At 35.1% G+C, this 21,721-nt stretch overlaps 1 protein-coding gene across 1 annotated transcript; it reads left to right on the top strand.

Moving 5' to 3' along the window:
• Nucleotides 1-379: 379 nt before the first annotated feature.
• LOC145012734 (auxin efflux carrier component 3-like) lies at nt 380-3,994 on the top strand. Its single transcript, XM_078971520.1, has 6 exons — nt 380-1,794; nt 1,886-2,165; nt 2,341-2,426; nt 2,573-2,730; nt 3,083-3,159; nt 3,473-3,994. Exons 1-6 carry the CDS (start codon nt 522-524, stop codon nt 3,537-3,539), a joined length of 1,941 nt encoding a protein of 646 aa, XP_078827646.1. The 5' UTR covers nt 380-521; the 3' UTR covers nt 3,540-3,994.
• The last annotated feature ends 17,727 nt before the right edge of the window (nt 3,995-21,721 follow it).

Raw genomic sequence — 21,721 nt, 5'->3', positions numbered from 1 at the left:
AAAATATTTTTTTTTCCAACGCGTACAGAAATAATAGGTGTTGCCGGTGCAAGACCGAACACGACTATAAATCCGCCCCTGTCTTAACATCTACGATCTTCTAAATAACAAAGACTTTGAAAACCAAAACGTATTAGTGTCCGCATACATAAAAGGTTATAAAAACTTCTAAACAAAAACCAAACACCACAAGTTACCATATCAAACGTAAAACGATCTTGGGATCTAAACAATATATAAATAAATTAATCCTAAAATTTCCGTTTTGATATGGTAGATTACATTCTTTTTTTTTTTTTTTTTTTCATAAGATAAAATAATTACAGTCACACTACCTCCTTTCCACTCTTGCCTATATATACACTTCTCAGTCCCCTCCTCCCTTCCTAATTCTCTCTTTCTTGTACTTGTGTCTCTGTCTTCTGTTCAATCCGCCGTAAATCTCTCAGTAACAAAATCTGTCAGAAAGGATAACGGTTTTTCACTTCTCCCCTACCCTATCTATCTTTATCTGAAAAAAAATGATCACCGGCCATGATTTCTACACCGTCATGTCCGCCATGGTGCCGTTGTATGTCGCCATGATACTCGCCTACGGCAGTGTGCGGTGGTGGAAGATTTTCACCCCCGACCAGTGCTCCGGAATCAACCGTTTCGTCGCCATTTTCGCCGTCCCTTTGCTGTCTTTCCATTTTATATCCATGAACAATCCTTACGCTATGAACTTCCGCTTCATCGCCGCCGACACTCTTCAGAAAATCATTATGCTGGTGGTGCTCGGTTTGTGGGCTAATTTTACCAAGAATGGGAGTTTGGAATGGATGATAACGATTTTCTCGCTTTCGACGCTTCCCAATACACTGGTTATGGGGATTCCGTTGTTGATTGCTATGTATGGTGAGTATTCAGGATCTTTAATGGTGCAAGTGGTGGTGTTGCAGTGTATTATATGGTACACTCTGCTTCTGTTCTTGTTTGAATATCGTGGCGCGAAGATGCTGATAATGGAGCAGTTCCCGGAAACGGCAGCTTCCATTGTTTCTTTCAAGGTCGAGTCTGATGTCGTTTCGCTTGACGGACATGATTTTCTGGAAACCGATGCGGAGATCGGGAACGACGGGAAGCTTCATGTGACTGTGAGAAAATCAAACGCGTCGAGGAGATCTCTTGGGCTTGGTTCAATGACTCCCCGGCCGTCGAATCTCACCGGAGCTGAGATTTACAGTTTAAGCTCGTCGAGAAACCCGACTCCCAGAGGTTCAAACTTTAATCACTCGGATTTCTACTCCATGATGGGGTTTCCCGGTGGCCGGTTATCGAACTTCGGTCCGGCGGATGCTTATTCAGTTCAGTCATCAAGAGGTCCGACACCCAGACCTTCGAATTTCGAGGAGAGTACAGCTCCGGGACCTCTGAATATGAATTCTCCGAGGTTTGGATTTTACCCAGCTCCGCAGACAGTTCCGGCAGCTTATCCGGCGCCGAATCCGGAAATCACTTCATCGGTTACGAAGACTGCTAAAAGTCAACAACCCCTGACACAACCGCAGCCACAACCGTTACAAAATGGCGCTCAAAATAAAACTAATCATGACGCTAAAGAGCTTCACATGTTCGTCTGGAGCTCCAGTGCTTCCCCGGTGTCCGAGGGCGGCGGGCTTCACGTCTTCGGCGGTAATGATTTCGGAGCGACGACGGAGCAGCCGGGTCGTGCAGGTGCAGATCAACAGGGTGGAGCGAAGGAGATCAGGATGTTAGTCCCCTCCGATCACCACCAAAACGGTGAAACCAAAGGTAATTAATTAAATCCTTAAAAACCATGAAATCTCAAATCTTTTTATGATATTTTTCGAATCAAAACTGATGAATCTGTTGGGTACTGTAGATGCATTGGGGGGAGAAGATTTCACTTTCGGTGGAGATAGAGATGGAGATGATGATAAGGATAAAGAAGCTCAAATCGGACTCAACAAACTCGGTTCAAGCTCCACGGCGGAGCTCCACCCCAAGGGTGTCTCGATGGACGACGGTGGTGCTGGAAAACAGATGCCGCCGGCGAGTGTGATGACCCGATTGATATTGATAATGGTTTGGCGGAAATTGATCAGGAACCCAAACACGTACTCCAGTCTGATTGGTCTAATCTGGTCTCTCGTGTCGTTCAGGTAATCCGACATGTCAGTCAGAGTATTAAATTAAAATATTTATTATTATACGATTATACAATTTCACATTTATTCATATTTCATACTTTCAGAATTTTTTAACGACTTTCTGTATTTTCCAGAAAAGGATAAGATTTTATTTAAAATAAATATATTTTTTATTTTATTATTACAGGTGGCATTTGGCAATGCCCGTCATAATTAGTAAGTCGATCTCAATACTCTCGGATGCTGGTCTTGGAATGGCTATGTTTAGCTTAGGTAAGTAACTTTTTTTTATTACTTTTTTTATCTAATTTAATACTATGCTACAATAAAATCATAAATAATTAAAATATATTAGTTTTTTATAGTTTGTAATTGATCTATAGATATGTTATTTATTATCTGGTTTTTGTATTTTGAAGGACTATTTATGGCACTTCAACCAAAAATCATAGCATGTGGGAATTCAGTTGCTTCATTTGCAATGGCGGTGAGGTTTCTGACGGGACCGGCGGTGATGGCGGCGGCGTCTATCGCCGTCGGCCTGCGTGGCAATCTTCTCCATGTCGCAATTGTACAGGTAATCATATATATGTCACCAACTCTTTACCTACATTTCATTTTCAGTCATTATTATAGTATTATTTTAATCTTTTTAAGCCACTAACCTTCACCTTATATTTTGTTTATATTTTGTTAGTTTAAATTATATTGTGACATAATTTTTTTATTTTAATCGTTAGGAAATTATAGTACTTGTTTTTACAAGTTTGTGTTAATGTTGTCTAATTAATTATTTAAATTTTGGAGCCATTATTTAAGTTTTATATCATGAAATAACTTTTTAATTTTGACATTAAGTATTAAATGTTATTTTTTAACTTTTTTTTTAAGTTTATTTTGATATTTACATTATTTATTTAAATTAACAGGCTGCGTTGCCCCAAGGAATTGTCCCTTTTGTTTTTGCAAAGGAGTACAACGTTCATCCAGCAATTCTTAGTACTGCGTAAGTATAAAAAGTTTGACCATATTACTTGATGGATATCTCAAAAAACCATTTTTTTAAATTATAATAAATTCGTTTTATATATTTAATCATAAAAATAATGTGTTGTAAAGGTGATGTTTACATGTAATTATGCGTAGAGAATATTATAAAAGATGATTGAAACTGATAACGAAATATCAAAGGGTCTCTATCTACTTTGAAATTTGTACATTTTGACTAGGAAAACGTCTTTGAATTAAAAAAAAAAAAAACAAAAACATGATTTAATTTGTATTATCGGATATTGATATATGTTTAACGAATTTTTCAGGGTTATTTTCGGAATGTTGATCGCCTTGCCTATAACTTTGGTCTACTACATCATTCTTGGATTGTAAGTCAAAATCATGGGAAAGAAGAAGTGATGTTTTTAAGATTGAGGGACAAAATCTTATGAAGACTCCCAACACAATTGGAATATGGAATTTTTGACCTCTTTCCCTTAATGTAAGGATCATGCTCCTCACATCTCCCAATGTTTTTGTATCTTTTGATGTCTACATTTTCAAGAAATGAGGAAAGCAAGGAAGGAGATAGATTAGAAGAGAGGAAACAAATAGGAGGATAATAAGGGAAATTTAATTCTTTCTTTTTCCTCCTTTGGGTTAGTGATTATATTAGGAAAAAGGTTAGGATTGATGGCAAAATGGAATTATGTGTTTTCATAATCGTTTTCGGTTCTTGTTTTTTTGTTGGCTAGTTTTGGTTGTTTGTCGTATTTGTATCTCTTTTGGTGTAATTATTTAAGGGTTTTAATTAAATATGATGTAAAGTTTTCATGGGTTGTTGACTATTTTGTTGTCGTATTAGTGTGAATGAATTCTCATTAGTTAGCGGGCTAATAGGAAAAGCTACTTTGGGATGAAAGCAAAACAATAGTATTTTTTTTTATTAAAAGCAACTTACAATAATCTTACACAAAATAGTTTGAATGATAGAAAACAGTTTTGATTATAATAATAGTATAGAGTGATATATATTGCTTCTAGGGTATAGTACTGTGTTACATGAACGTTGCATTAGAACTAGAGTGGCCTAAACCAAAACTTCATAACAATATTAATATAAATTTCACAATTACTAGATTTTAAAAACAAAAACATATAAGAAATCACATAAAACATAAAAGTTCACATGCATTTATCAATTGTATACAACCAATCTTCGATTTGTATCATATCTAACTCGTTATAACTTTGATCAACCAATTAAATATTGGCATATTAACAACATTTTTATGAATGGATCCCAAAGCACAATAGGGTTCTACTGCATAGTTGGTCATGGGGTGATATATTTACTGAAAATTGAGAGTTTGAACTTAACAATCACAGTTAAAACTTTTAATCTAAATAGGAATTAAGTTTATTGTGACTTAGACCCACTTATATCATATAATCACATGATATAATGATACTCGTGAGACAACGTGGTGTGGGGCTGTTTAACATCGTCTAAAAGATAACCTTTACTATAATAAGAATTGCATGTATCCCTTTTATAAACAACTAATGGTGATAGACTTTTTATGAAAGTAATTTTAAGACCCGTAACCAATATGAGTCTTTTTTTTTATTTTTTTATTTTTTTTATTTTTTTTATTTTATTGTTTTGGTGTTTTTTTTAGAGATGGTGGTAAGTTGATATTGGTTTGAAAGGACACTATATTTACCTTTGGAGGATTAATAAAAGAGACTTTTTGAAAGTATGAGGAAAAGGGGTTTACTTTGCGGTGGTGGGATTCAAACATTTGGCCTCTTCTTTATAAGAAAAAAGGGTAGGGTAGCCCTCCACCAAGTGAATTATTATAACTCCTAACGATGGCATCTTTCATCTTTACACAAAATCAATAAAAAGTTTTCTACGGCATGGGGGGAATTGAATCATGTGTTAGACACCCACATCACTCACAACGAATCTTTACACCTTTTTCTTTTTAGTTGTATCAAAATTATATATGTAAATAATCATCTTATAATAATGCTACATTTAGCTTCACTTTTTTAACAGCTCCATGTATATAAATATATAAAAACAAGAATGCTAGAGAACTCACAAGCAAATTACAAGGGAATGGCTAACAACAAGTTTTTAAGCCAACTAGAATAGTTGCCTTTAAACATATGATTTATCGACTCGAACTATTAAAAGGATTTTTTTAAAATTTTTTTTTAAAATCAACTCACCTAATGAATCTTTTCTAATGCTATTTGATCCAATAATGATATTATTACGAAATCTCAATGTGATCCAAAAGAGAGTCAAAATAATAGCTTTCATCCCCTTTCTTCTACTCAATGTAAAAAGCATAGTGTCGACCTATCGAAAATTTCATCAACCTCACTAAAGATCAAGACCTGCAACTCACACCATCTCGCCACCAAAAACCATAAGGCTAAAACAATCTCACACGTAAGGAATGTGTGTGTAACATCTTCATGATTTTTCTCGCAGCACAACCATGACACTATCTATTGAGCCGAATCCTCCAACACAAAATGTTTACTTTTTTGGAATGTACATATTACATCTTATTGAAATACTTGCATTCGAAAGTGATAATCATACATAACCCTTCTCGTATCACTAACCCCATAGCCATCATAACTTCCAATATTCAAACGCCAAAATTCTTCCCTATCTGTGAACAGTGAACACCATGGGACCAATACAATCCACCAACTCTGGAAATTGAACATTCTCGGCCCCTCCCCTAATCTCCCTTCTCAAATTCCAAATTCACTCCAAACTATAGCCAGGAATAGCTTTCTAAGCCTTAACCCACAACAAACTTTGATCATTAAAAGTTTCCATTTCAATTTATATAGTAAAACATGTTTGAGAGCCATTAAACTACCAATATACGAACCTCATTTCTCTCTCGAAGCAAGCATAAGATCCCATTTAACCAAACTAATTTTCTTTTTGTAAGAAGATCTACCCTAAAACAATCTAGCATGCAAACATTTTAACTTTTATTCACTGATGTTGGCATTTTAAAAATAAACATATAAAACATCCCAAGAGACCCTAGAACCAATTTAATAAGGTTTGAAAGACCACCAGTAGAGAGCGTTTTTACCTTCTAAGATGATAATTGTTTCTGAAATATCTTAGTAACGGTCTTTGAAGCAACCACACGTATCATACACTCACCAACATGAAGGCATAGGTAAATGTATGCAATTTTCACCGATAAGCAACCCGTAATCTCTGTCATCTGCACAACTTCACTATAATTCACCCCAATGCCATAAATATTAAACTTTTGTAAGTTAATCTTCAATCCCGAGGACAAACAAAAACATTGTAAGATAAGAATAATGTTAGTAACATTTTTCTGAGTCCAAGCCCACAAAAATAACATCATCCGCATAAAATAAATGAGAGGTCTGCTATAGCAATTTAGATTTTCGAACATCTAATCTAAGAGACATATAAGAGTTTTATCTAATAAAGGAGGAATTCTATGCAAATTAAAACACTTTACATCCTAGGAAAAATCATGGGTCTACAATAAAATTCTAATATATTAAATAAACAAGGAAATACACAAATAACATCCAACAATCTATTTCATGTCATTATGTTCATGTCTTTTCTTCCGGTACCATGGCTGCTACTACTTAAACCTGCAAAACATAAAATCTCTACTACATCAGACAAACATGTCTCATGAGTTACTCTTTCTACTTTTCTTATATTTCTTCTTTCTCTTCTTTCTCATACTATGTGATCTAATATATTTCTCTAATAGCATATACTGCTATTCTTTCTTCTTTCATCTATCTCTTCTATCTTTCTTCTTTAATCTTTCTTTCTACTCTTTCTCATTTCATATATATCTCTTTCTTTGTCATTTAAACTGTTTATTATATACTTCTCTTTTCATCTCTTAATCTTTCTTAGCCTTTTCTGAGGCTCTGCACATACTCTATCTATTATGCACTCTTTCTCTTATCTGCTATTTCTCTTCTATTCTTTTTATTCTATACTTTGTCTCTTGTTTTCACTTTGTCTTCTCTACTCTATCTCTTCTTTACTATTTCTCTTCTCTAATGTCTCAACTTTTTTTCCCATCTAGAACCAACTGTCACATCTCATACTCTAATATCATCTATCTTCTAAGGGAAAAAAATCTCACTAACATTGCCGGTACACTCATCTGATCTTACTCTTCTCTCTTATGATCCCTCGTGGATCCTTAATCTTTCCTTCTCCTCTTGAATCTCTTGCGGATTCATTACTCTTCATCCCACTTGGATTATATCTAAGTTCTTACAAAGAACTCTCTTATCTTGTTCCTCTTAAGGAACATTTCTTTGTCTCCTCTAAAAATACACAATCTAGATGCCTGTAGGAGCCATTTATCTGCATCTCATCATCTCTTTCCCTGCAAGGACATAAAATCATTCCTAAAGGAATCTTACTCTTGTCCTTGTAGGAATCATACTCTTGTTCCCAAATGAACCATACTCTAAAGAGAATAGGAAAAGATGAGTGAAAAAATGAAGAAAAATCATGTATGTATATATAGCTGAAAACACAAGGCACATCACGCCCTCTGCTCCATGCGCATCACGCTTATGGTTGACCATGATGATGTGTCAAATTATGAGGTGTGCCATTTGTCACGATTTCCATGGAGGGCCAGAGCGTGTTGTGCCCCTGATCGGTGCGCGCGACTATGCGCAAAATTTCTTGTTTTCATAAAAAAAAAATGCATAACTTCTTCATATGAGTTCCGTTTTCGATGGGTTTTCTATCCACATGTAGCTATCGACGAGGTATACAACTTTCATTTAGACTATGTCGACTAATTTTGATTTTATTTTTAAAGTTATATTTTTACAACCTTAGACTGTTAAAGTCTGTGTAAAAATCATAACTCTCTCATCTGATATCCATTCTCGACTGTCCTTATATTGACGGATAAGTATGGACGAGATCTTCAACTCTTGTTTAGATTGTTTTACCTAACAATCGGCTGAATTCAATTTCGGTTTCTAAGTCGTATATTGTTGTACTAAAACTTCGAAAAAGCATAACTTGCTCATACGAAGTTAGATTTGGATGTTCTCTATATACATGCTCTCGGTTTAACAACCACTGCTACTTTCGTTTAGACCCCTTAGGCTAATAAGTGATCTATCTCCGATTCACTATTTTGCAATATCCATAGCCATATCAGATTTAACACGAAACTTCAACATACGATAACTTCTTCATTCTAAGTCAGACTCGAGCATTCCTTATATCTCCTAACTCTTTATTACCTATACTACAACTTAGTTTAATATTATTTGTCCTAAATAATCTCTTATTTTCGATACGTATTTTGATCTTATTTATTTTATTATTAAATACTTATATAATTTGCATAGAACATCATATAAAACACATAAGCACATAAATATATGAATGATCATTTCTTAATTTCTCATAAAAAGATTACAATAGTTGACCAAAGTGATTACATACTATGACTAATCTAGCTTGCAACACAGGTGTTATAGTTATATCCTCCTTTGGATGATTCCGTCCCAAAATCATGCATCAACAAACAGATGAGAATAGCGACATTTCATTTCGCTATATGTTTCCTACGCGAGGTTCGGCCCTGTCATGTGTTTCCTTCATACTAGAACCATGTCAATCATCGTATGATGTAATTTCTTCCTTTTACGGTTAATGATTTCTTCAAGCTTTTCAACTAGCCTTCTATCTTTATCAATCCTTAATTCTGAAAGTGGAAGCATGTCCACTTCTTCTCCCAAGTACTTCCTCTAGTAAAAAAAAACGTGAAAGGTACTATGTATAGCTTCTTGTTCGGCGGACAATTCAAGCTTGTAAGCTTGATTCCCTATCCTTTGAAGTACTTTGTAACGTCTTAAAAATCACAACCAATTTAAACTTTCCAAATTAAGCCATTTATTAATAAAAGTGTTTACAAAACCATTGTTTTCAAAACATTGTTCAAAATAGAGTTTCCGAAGATCAATATCATAAAATTAGGATGTGTACGATCACGTCTTCTCCTTCCCACGTTCCTTCAGAAGCACTTGAAACCAAAACAAAAAATTGTAAGCCAAAGCTTAGTGAGTTTCCCACAAAGTACCACTACATAAAAACACATATCATATAAAAACAAGCATGTTGGATCCAATCAGTTATCAGGCTGGAATACCCCCCAAGTCCACAACCATCAGTCTGGATTACCCTTGGCCCAATCCGTCATTAGACTGGAATGCCAATATACAACATGTCCACTTAGTTATTAGACAGGATAAAAATATATAACGGGCCCACTCAGTCATCGGACTGGAATACCCTTGGGTCCACTCATTCATTAGGCTGGAATACCCTCGGTTTGTTGACTCATGCACAAAGTAGGAGAGTCTCAATCCCACACAATATCTCATAATATAACAGATAACAAACAAAAACAACACACATATAATCATGCTGCCAAAAATCATAGGTAGTCCTAGAGATCTACCGGTCTTTGCATATCAGCAACTATCATATAATTATACAACTCTATTTCATACTCAACATATCATAAAACAATATATAATAGAATATCAATCCCATGGGCCGCCCTTGGAGCCTTCGACCTGCAAGTACAGTGAGGAAGACTCACCTCATAGGTTGAACAATAGTTGATGAGGTCCTAAATCTGAATCTTAGCTCTAACCTTCATCTATTCATCCAATGGCCAATTCTCAAACACAATCCAAAATACCCCTAGGTCAAACTTGGTCAAAATTAGGTAAAAAGTCAAAATTCCCAAAAAGTTAATCGATTCAACCTAGTTGAGTACGCCCAACGTACTCACATGTACACCCAACATACATGATGAATGACTAGGCACGGGCCTGTTGACTATATATGCACATCGTACCCCTTGTACGCCCAACGTATGTAGCTGGATGCCAACCCAACTCTTTAAGAGCTTAATCCTTAAGCGCTTAAGTCCATTTTCCAGATCCAAGTCCAAAATGATGTCTTTGACCATAGAGTTTCCAACTTTATGGTCTTGCATGGCCATTAAGTGCCCAACACCAAAGATCTTAATCTCTTAATCCATTAAGACCATGCATGGGAAGGAACTAATGTCTAATATTACATTTTTATGACTCAAGAGGTTCCAAAACCTCTGAAAGAACAACTCAAATGGATTAGAGTAACCCATACTCATAATACCAAGCTTAGTGGACCAAAAGAACAAAATTCAAGCCCAAAACATGATCCAAGTATAACTTTACTAAGTTCTAAACATTATACCACCAAGTGATGCCAAATGATGGTGTGAATCTTGGCCTAAAGTGCTTCACTCCTCCAAGATGGTATGTACTTTCTGTTGGATTAGGTGTCTAAGCTCATAACTATTATTGGTATGTATTCGCCCCGAGAGTAGCATGGTCCATTTGGGTTGCATATCATCAGGACAATTTGTTAGGATGGACTTTTGAGAGAAGGTTATTTATAATTTATTAATATATTATAAGTTATAATATATTAATATGAAATCATATGTTTTAATTAGTATTGATCAAGAATTAATTTGGAATTAATTTAGTGGTCAAAAGAGACTAATTAAATCTCTGGGGACTAATTATGATAATTAGTTATATTTATATGTGTTGGGCTTATGATCCATGTTGGACCAAATTTATGTATGGATACATAAAGAGTTAGGCCACATGAACCATGGATCATAAAACCCATGGGTATAGATTTGGGTTATATCCATGACCCTAGAAATCCCACATATAAATAGATACTTCATTGCCCAAAATCGCCGCTTGTATCTTCTTGGAGTTCATGGCGTCTTTTACGTGCATGGAATTCTCTCTCAAGTTCATCCTTTTTCCATGGTGTGTTGTGATTCCATTTGAGGCTTCCACACTATTGGGGCTAAGCTCTTTAAGGCCAAATACACCAAGACTTCAAGCTCCATCAAAAGGTATGTTATGCTAACTAGTATATTATATTTTATGTTAAATGCATGCTAGTTGTAAGCTTAATTCCTTGGAAACCATTTCCATGTATAATTAGTGAAAATATAGATCCAAGGTATTTAGGGTTGTATGTACACCATAGGATGTTGTAGTATACCAAAACCCAACAGTGGTATCAGAGCCAGGTTGTTTTCAATTATACTTGATGCAAATAGCTAAAAAAAATCAAATTTTTTGTTGTATGAACATGAGACTCGATGAGTCCATGAACAAATTCATCCAACTCGTCGAGTTGGTTCATGCACTCGACGAGTTGGACCCCCTGATAGCATATCTTCGAGTTTTTTTTTGCCTGTTTTGGATTAGAATCGTTACCACAAAGTGTTTTTGTTCATAAAATTTGTTTTTTGATAGTATGGTAATGTTTATTCTAATCCAAATAAATTATAATAATCAAAGTTTCAAGTTTTATACATGTTTATATGATTCTTGAAAAATGTTGATTATGAATGTTCATGTTTATGAGTTTGTTTAGATTAATAGAAAAAAATATGAGATAGTTGTTTTCAATCCAAATTAATCTAGAAGTTGGTAATAATAAGTGTTTTTGTAACTTGTCCTCAAGTTACTTGAAAAGTCATATTTATGAATTTTATAACTCATAAAATTTCCATAAGTTATGAAAAATATGAAGAGTCACATTTTTTTAAATGCTTTTAAAGTCTTACATAACTTGTCTACAAGTTATGGAACTTGAAGAGTTTTTCCATTAAACCACTTTAAAACTCATAAGCTATGGAAACCATAAGTTTTTGAATTATTCAAAACTTGTCCTCAAGTTTTGGAATTTGTAAAGTCACCCCATATACACTTTAATTCCAAACTCTAGAATTTTAAAAGTTAAAGTTCAAACTTTATGGACTTCATTAAATTAATTAAAGTGTTTAATTAAAAGAGTTAATAATTTCATAAAGACATGGTTTAAGTTTAATTAAATTAAGAGTAAAGTTTAATTAATAAATTAAACCACCAGGTATTTTAAATGTTTAAAATACACCCTTATACTATTATAATATTAAAAGTTAATGATTATATATACGTATAAGAGTGAAGTCAATCTTGGCGTTAGTAGGACTCATTCACGAAGCCGGTCTATAAGGGGGGTATAAGGTTACTGCCTATAAAATGGCAGTTTAATGAGTGTCCACTCTCACCCACCGCTTCCTTGACTGGTGGAGGGTCGTTAGCCGAACTAGTAGGACAAGGACTATAATTCTCCCTTCATTAAAAGTATAATGATAAATACTAAGTAACTAAACACTTATTAAATTCCCAATCTTAATTACTTAGGAAAATGTGAATTTAGTGCTAACCCATGAAATTCACACTTTGTACCTTACCAAGTCGTTGGTGGAGCGTGTGTGGGTAACCGACACATCAACTTGGACTAGTAAGGATAATAAAAGGGTGACTTAATGTTTATCATAGATCGGTGGAGCACGTGTGGGTAACCGACACTTCGATTAGGTGATAATATTAAGGGTACCAAGTGAGTTTGCATGGTTATTTACACCTTGTTTTGTGATCCTCTGCATCCCAGTCACAAAATTTGAGAGGGCACACTCGAGATTGAAACATGCCATTGAAAAGTTTAATGAATCTCAAAAGATCTAGAAGTTTCAGATCCAATTAAAACCTAATAAATTATTTCGTTTTTCATGGTGGAAATTGGTGAATCGTCATCCGCCTACCTTCAAATATCTTATAGCTTGGATTACGACATTCCTCTTCCAAGTTATAAAATATTGTGTTGGGTCCTAGCCTTAATATTTCATATTGGGTGTTATATTAAGGACCTAAAAATCAACTAACTTGAATATCTCCCATTTTAGATGTCTAGTTTCGACATCTATGATCTACCCAAATCTCTTGGAATTTCACTTCCTCCACCCCCTCCAATTATTCTCCATAACCCACAAGTTCAAGGTCACTCAAGCCCTATTAGCAAGCAAGGTCTATGTGTGATCACATATTGGAGATGAAGTCACATATTGACAAGCCAGGAGAGTTGGGTGTCAAAGTCTTGAAAAAGTTGGATGTTCAATCACTTTCTAAGTCACATAGTGAGTTCTTTTGGGACTAATATGTGATAGACCATGACTTGACCCTTAATGATCTTACCTATGTTCTTGGTGCTGTTGAATCAAAAATGATTTGAGGACTATTAAAGCAAATTTGATTAGAAGATTAACTTCCCAAACCTTCTATTGCCAAAGGATGGGGCATTGGTTGCGAAGCTGCCTAAATTACCTGAACAATCATAAGGTTGGTAAAGTCAAAGAGTTTGACTCTACTTCGGGTAAAGTGCACTATATAACTCTATTAAGTTCCTATTTGAGATTCTTATACATGATGTGACCAGATCATATTTTGATGTTTTGTAGAATCGAAGAGAGGAAGCTTAAAGGAAGTATATGATGATTCTGATCTTGAAGATGGATTTCGATCGCATGGTTCGGTGATCAGATTTGTGAGTTGTTGCTTAAGAGTTATGATATATTGCTTAGGAATAGATAACAAATTTTTTTCATATGCATTTGAATTGTAAGGATAAGTTTTTCCGCAAGTTTTAAATAAAAGATAAGGTTTTATTTTATTTCAAATATCCTTACAGTGGCATTTGTGAAAAATGGTTGTTTATATGATTCCATTGATAGCAATATTGGAAAATGGATTTGATTCTTTCTTAGTGATTAAGATACCATATCACAATTAATCCTCTAAAGACATCTTAGTGCATTGTTATGGTTGAGAAGAGGAGACATGAATTGTTGGAATGGTTAAATCAAGAAGATGAGTCATACTTCGTTCCAAAAACAAAGTCTTAGAGTCATACTCCAAGATTGTAACTTGAGTGACACATCTTAAAAAAGGTTTATTAACACTAGTCAAATGTAAGAGTAAAATGTTTTCTACTCTTGTACATTTGAAATTGGTAAGTTGTGATGTTTTGGGTAAAACAGAGATAAACTTAGGCCAATTGCGTGAAGTGTTAGTCTTGATAAGAATCCACACTTTCCCTTGAATATTTGTTTTGTCAAGCAATGGTTCTTGACAAGAGAGTCTTATATGTCTAGAGGACAGTGGGATTCTTAAAGGTTTTGAAAGTTTCAAGAACTAATCAAGGATAAAACCTACAGTTCTTCACTAGCACACGACTTGAGGTTTATAACCTATCGTGTTGATATTTCTGTGCCCATTGCAGTTAAAGTTGGCTTTGCATAGGAGTTCTGAAAGTTCTCAATTGATTGCATAACTACTTGGAAGCAATGGCAGGCCCATGGGCTGCCAGGAGGTAAGAAGTTAAGACTGCACAAGTTCAATCCATATGAATTTGGAATAGTCACTAACCTTGTCTTGTGATTATGGTTTTGACAAAATTCATATGGATAGGAACTTATACACCATAAAATCTAAGTGTCATAAGGTTTCTCTCCGATTCATGAAAATAATGGTGAGGAAACGCTTTCACTAAGTAGATTTTTAGTAGATAGCAATTGTGACATTTGCATTCTCAAAGTCATTAGTGGAGCGTGTGTGGGTAACCGACACACTAACATAGACTTGTGAGAAATGGAAAAGGTCTAAACAATTGAGAATATGATTACAACATCCCTTTTCATAGTTCTAAAATTGCTTAGATAAACATGTGAGCTATCTAAGGAAAGGTGTATGATTTTGATAAAGTTTTATCAAAGCATCTAGTATCAGAAATCTGAACTTTGGTAAGAGAGACAATAAAGTATTGATTTCTAGAAGTCCAGCTGTTTTCTGAGTACATGTCAAAGCTAGTGGGAGCATAAGTGTTATGCTAATAATTATCATGTTAGTGGGAGCATGATTATTATGTTAAGCGTTAATTATAGAAAACAAAAATTTCAATTCGTGAAGTTGCAGTGATTGAAAAGTTGTTTTGCTATAATTAAGGGAGAGGAAATTATACTTCATTTCAAATCATCTTAGATAGTGAGATTTTAATCATGTTTAGTCAAGTATATAGATGAATTTTATGTTGGAATGGTTTGACTTAAGGAAATTATATATATATATATATATATATATATATATATATATATATATATATATATATATATATATATATATATTGCTTTTTCAAAATTCGATTATGATTACGGCATCCCTCTTCATAGTCAAAATTTGAAAACATGGCGAATAAAAAAATATTGTGGCAAAAGATTGGTTTAGTATCATGTCTTTATGTGAGACATCATGAATCGTATCCCATATTCTTCGGATATAGGATCGATTGCATTTGCTGTAATGTTCATCCTTTCTAAATTTTCCAAATGCTCAAGGCATTAAGAGGGGAAAAGTCTAGAATTGGATATGACTAAAATGATTAAAACATTGTCAAGAACAATCTAAGGTTTACCAAAGATTGGTTGCTCATGGACAGTTGGAAGTATAAGTGTTAATTTTTGAAGGACCATATTGACATATTCTGAAAATAGGTAACTCTTGTTCAGAAGTGATAGTCAAAATGGGAATCTGGAAAAGTTTCCATAGGTGGAAGTTGTTCTTTCAAATCTGTGTAAGATTAGAAAGCCTAATGCAAGAAGGATGTCCAAAGTAATGTACTTTGAATTTGAGACTTCATTTCCATGGAATTGATCTCCATTGGAATACTTTGTAATGTCTGTTGACAAGTCTTTGTGACTTTGTGCATAGTCATTATGAGGGATCAATGCATATAAGTTTACAATCTAACAGATTTCGTTAAATGGTAGGAATTTGGAATTCTTACATTTATGATAAAGATTTGGGATTATGAAATGAGCATTATTGGAATCATGTTCAATTGATCTATTTCACAACGTAAAGATCATAGATAAACATAGTGTGCATACTTGGTGTATGGCATGACTAGTGTTTAGAAAACATAGTTTACATGCTTGGAGCATGGGAACACTATTGTTTTAATTCAAGTATAAAGTTGATTATTTGAAACATTATACAATGAATAATGAGTAATCAATACGATATTTAAATAAAATGTGTTTTATTTACTCTTAAAGGTGCTTGGGACCATAGGTGATTAATATTATTCTTGTGTTTCACTTTGCATGTTTTGACTTCCAGAACAACTAGGTTATTCTTTCCGAATGACTAAGTTATTCAAACCATCCACAGTCGATAATACGTCGGAAGTAGGTATTAAGGCAAAACTGTTATGAATCGGGTTTGTGGATGTCCAAGGTAGTGGACATAGTAAGAGTTACTAAAACATTCATGAGTACTCCTGGAATAGGGATTCGAGTATTGGATTCAACCCACGCTCATTTGAATCACTTCATGGATTTTCTCACGAGTGATCATGAGACAATAATATCTTATATTCTTCAAACCTAGAGATATGACTTGTTGCCTATGAGTTGGTTATACATTGATTGCACGTAAACGCATTTGGTAACTCGATGTTATAAAATGTTCCTTTGTGTATGATTCAACAAGTAGTAGAACAAGCATATGAGTCGAAGTTTATCCATTCCTTTTACCCTTGGAGGGATAAAAGCGATATCTGTGGGCCCCTCGATGATTTGGTGATGACAAACGTAAGTGCTCGGCCAGGCCTAGACTGATTTGATTTGTTCAATTAGTCAGTTGTCGTAAATCGGAAATCGGGAAACAACAAATGGACAGAGAGAATGATTATAATCCATGTCTCAGTCCATATGATATCTAGAATGGAGGAATATATGACCCCTTATCTAATGGACATGTGATTGATTTGTTCAGAGTTCGAAAACGCTTTTAAGAGTTACGATTGCTAGTCGGGATCTTGGAGTCATACTTGAATAATAGTTTTAGACTTATCCAAGTGGGAGACTGTTGGATTAGGTGTCTAAGCCCATAACTATTATTGGTATGTATTCGACCCGAGAGTAGCGTGGTCCATTTGGGTTGCATATCATCAGGACAATTTGTTAGGATGGACTTTTGAGAGAAGGTTATTTATGATTTATTAATATATTATAAGTTATAATATATTAATATGAAATCATATTTTGTAATTAATATTGATCAAGAATTAATTTGGAACTAAATTAGTTGTCAAAAGAGACTAATTAAATCTATGGGGACTAACTATGATAATTAATTATATTTATATGTGTTGGGCTTATGATCCATGTTGGACCAAATTTATGTATGGATACATAAAGAGTTGGGCCACATGAACCATGGATCATAAAACCCATAGGTATGGATTTGGGTTATATCCATGACCCTACAAATCCCACATATAAATAGATACTTCATTACCCAAAATCGCCGCTTGTATCTTCTTGGAGTTCATGGTGTCTTTTGCGTGCATGGAATTCTCTCTCAAGTTCATCCTTTGTCCATGGTGTGTTGTGATTCCATTTGAGGCTTCCTCACTATTGGGGCTAAGCACTTTAAGGCCAAATACACCAAGTCTTCAAGCTCCATCAAAAGGTATGTTATACTAACTAGTATATTATATTTTACGTTAAATGCATGCTAGTTGTAAGCTTAATACCTTGGAAACCATTTCCATGTATAATTAGTGAAAACATAGATCCAAGGTATTTAGGGTTGTATGTGCACCATAGGATGTTGTAGTATATCAAAACCCAACACTTTCTTCCTTCTTCTTCAAAGGCTCAAAATACACACACTTAAGCTTAAAAATGCTCACATGGTAGATTAGGGTTTGCAAAAACGTTTTGAGAGGATGGAGGCTGATGAAAGGAACCACATTTGAGAGTTAAAGATGAATAAATAGGGTTCAAACCCTAAATATTAGGGTTTGGGACTTCACCCTGTATGCCCTGCATACGCAAACATACGCCCAACGTATGTGGCTCCACCCTAAAATTCCAAAAATGGCAATATTATCCCCTCTCAGCCACAAATCTTACATCAGAAGTACCAGAATGTAATAAATCTCGATACAAGGGTCAAAAGTGAAAGTAACTCAAAACAAGATGTTACAATTCTCCCCCATTTGACTTAGACTTCGTCCATGAAATCTGTTGTGGGAAAAAACTCTGGGTAATGCTCCTACTTCTCTGCCTCGGGTTCCCTGGTCTACTCGGAGCCACTCCAATGTTGCCATTGAAGCCTTACCAAAGGTATCTCCTTATTATGTAGGACCTTCATCTCTCTCTTCAATATAGCCACCGGCCTCCTAATATAATTCAGATGCTCATCAACCTGAATATCATCTAAAGGAACCACTGCCTCTCTATCCAACACTCACTTACACAACTGAGAGACATGGAAAGTGTTGACGGAAAACACCGGACCTTATAAAGATAATGCCTCCAAATCTTACCGGAAAACACCATTGCCCCCCAACTACAGGTCATGAGTACGATATCATGCCTCATGTAGCTTCAGTTACTGCGAAGCATAAGAAATCACTTGGCCCCTCTGTATAAGGTCGTCCCCTAACCCAGTGATGGATGCATCACAAAATACCAAAAAATCCTCAACACCTTATGGAAGGGTCAATATCGGGGCCTCACATAACCTTTGTCAAAACGTCTCAAAAAAAAAAGTTCCAAGTCAACCCTACAAATTTGCCCTTGTCGTATAATGAGTGATGATATATAGGCCATGGGGGACTACCACCAGTTGGTGCCCAGAAGCGTATATGACGAACAATGCATGGTGTTGGGAATTATGCATCCTTGGGGAAATCAGTGGCTGTTCCTGTCACCAAGCTCTTTATGCAACATGTATATATAGGGGGTACATGGGGACTAATACCACCCTTGGTGCCCGACGAGTGTGTTGGGAAACCTAAGCAAGCGAGGTTGGAAAGGCAAGCTACCCAAGGGAACAAGGCACCTTGCCACACACATGCCCATGAACGGCCAAGGGAACAAGGCACCTTGCCACACACATGCCCATGAACGACTAAGGGAACAAGGTACCTTGCCACACACATGCCCATGAACGACCAAGGGAACAAGGCACTTTGCCACACACATGCCCATGAACGACCAAGGGAACAAGGCACTTTGCCACACACATACCCATGCATGGACGACCAAGGGAACAATGGATGTGAGGCTGGTAAGGCTAGTTCATGGCAAGCCAGGTAGTCAGGCTACCCAAGGTAACAAGGCACCTTGCCACACACATGCCCATGAACGACCAAGGGAACAAGGCACCTTGCCACACACATGCTCATGCATGAACGACCAAGGGAACAATGGATGTGAGGTTGGCAAGGCTAGGTCACGGCAAGCCAAGCAGTCAGGCTACCCAAGGGAACAAGGAACCTTGCCACACACATGCCCATGAATGACTAAGGGAACAAGGCACCTTGCCACATACAGACCCATGCGTGAACGACCAAGGGAACAATGCATGCTAGGCTGACAAGGCAAGCAAGCCACCTAAGGGAACAAGGCCTCTTCCCACACACAAACCCATGAACGACCAAGGGAACAAGCATATGAACGACCAACTAAACAAGTCCTCTTCCCCCACATAGACCCATGAACGACCAAGGGAACAATGCCTATTGCCACACACATACCCATGAATGACCAAGGGAACAAGGCCTCTTCCCAAACACATACCCATGAATGACCAAAGGAACAAGGGTATGAACGACAAAGGCAACAAGGCACCTTGCTACACACATGCCCATACACGTATGTGACAAGGTGCCTTGTTCCCTTGGTCGTTCATGGGCATGTGTGTGGAAAGGTGCCTTGTTCCCTTGTCCGTTCATGGGCATGTGTGTGGCAAGGTGCCTATATATATATATATATATATATATATATATATATATATATATATATATATATATATATATATAACATACGTGAATAATATATAAAAGTATATCCACATATGAATATGCAATAGGATATTATATATAAATTGCTGGTGATTTTAGTGTTATGAACATGTTTTAGTGTAGTTGTTATTAATATTGAGATATGTTGAGTTATATTCCACTCACCGAGATTAGAGATGTGGGGTATACACTCAGAATGATAAATATGAGCTTGGGATATCGGGGGTCCATGGGCATCACCCATAGGTATAGAGTTCCAAGGGGCAGTGCCTAGGTGGGGCCTACGGTCAGCACCCCTAGTGAGGTGCAAGGGGAAGAGCCCCTGTCAGTGATATCCAATAACTACCATATTTTCACGCTAATTTTGGTGTAACCAATTATAACAACTTTTCCTCAATGTATAAATATGATGTGAATGTTCTAGGAAAATAGTAGAACTCTCGTATACTTGAAATCTATTCATTGGATTTTCGCTATCTCTTAAAACAAATCAAGGGAAGATATTTTGTGTTTCGCAATTCGAATTAGGTATGTAATTCGGATTGGTTTGTTCTTGGATTGTCCTACTTCTGAATTCGGGTATCGCAAGCAACAGGGACAAATTACAGATTTTGAAAATTATTTGGAAACACAAACATGAAATCTATCCAAGTTAATATTATTATTCCGATTCGCTAAGTCTAATATGAATGTACTATGATATATATTCATACATGAATATTACATGATATATTCACTTGTAAATATTAATGTTATATTCACATATGAATATTCCCTTGTAAATATCATATAAATAAGTATATTCATATATGCATATGCGATGTATTATTCATATGGTATATTCACATATGAATACACCATGTAATATTCGTATGTGAATATTACATGAGACTTTTATATATAAATAATACAAGACATATTCACGTGTGAATATTATATAGTATATTCACATATAAATATTTATATATGAATAAGATATAAACTACATTCAATATGAATATTATTCAATATTCAAATGTGAATATTCATATCCGAACATCCTATGAATATTCACATCTGATATATTATGAATATTCATATAAAAGTATATTCACGCGTGGTTGGTGGTGGTTATGCTGTTATAAATGATAATAGTAATTACTTTTTTCTCTTTTAATTTAATTAACATTTCATATTTCTAGGAATTTTTATGTAAAAAAACATAATTGGGCTAAATGTGGCTCAGAAGCATTCTTACGTTTTCGATTATATAATTTACATACTTGTTGTCATTTGAACACACACACACACACACACACATATATATATATATATATATATATATATATATATATATATATATATATATATATATATTGTAAAAAGAGCGTTTGACGTTAGATAGTCGGTGGACTAAGGTTAATGAATTAATCGGCTAGGTGTGAATTAATCGGAGACCTTAAATTGTTAATTTGTTAAATTTTAGAAAATTAAATATGACTGATATTGTAAAAATATTCGTAAATACCACTAATATGATAACAAAATAGGGTAATGTTGTTAATACAACACTTATCTTTCCTTAGAAAGTTTTATTGAGATATAACTTATTTAAAGTGTTAAAATTTCATTTTTTGCTACTATTTTGCTCATTTTGTAGGCAGTGATTAATCGTTAGTCGCCTTCTACTCGTTCGTGTAGTGCATAAGTATTAATA

This window comes from Lactuca saligna, chromosome 8 (assembly GCF_052625555.1).
Source record: "Lactuca saligna cultivar CGN05327 chromosome 8, ASM5262555v1, whole genome shotgun sequence".
Classification (NCBI taxonomy): domain Eukaryota; kingdom Viridiplantae; phylum Streptophyta; class Magnoliopsida; order Asterales; family Asteraceae; genus Lactuca; species Lactuca saligna.
The sequence above is the reverse complement of the archived record's forward strand: the minus strand, read 5'-3'. Positions and strand labels throughout refer to the sequence as shown.

Coding starts and splice junctions, on each gene's coding strand:
- LOC145012734 (XM_078971520.1), top strand. CDS start 522: ATGATCACCGGCCATGATTTCTACACCGTCATGTCCGCCATGGTGCCG. Junction 2,166..2,340: donor TGGTCTCTCGTGTCGTTCAG/GTAATCCGACAT, acceptor TTATTATTACAG/GTGGCATTTGGCAATGCCCG. Junction 3,160..3,472: donor CCAGCAATTCTTAGTACTGC/GTAAGTATAAAA, acceptor CGAATTTTTCAG/GGTTATTTTCGGAATGTTGA.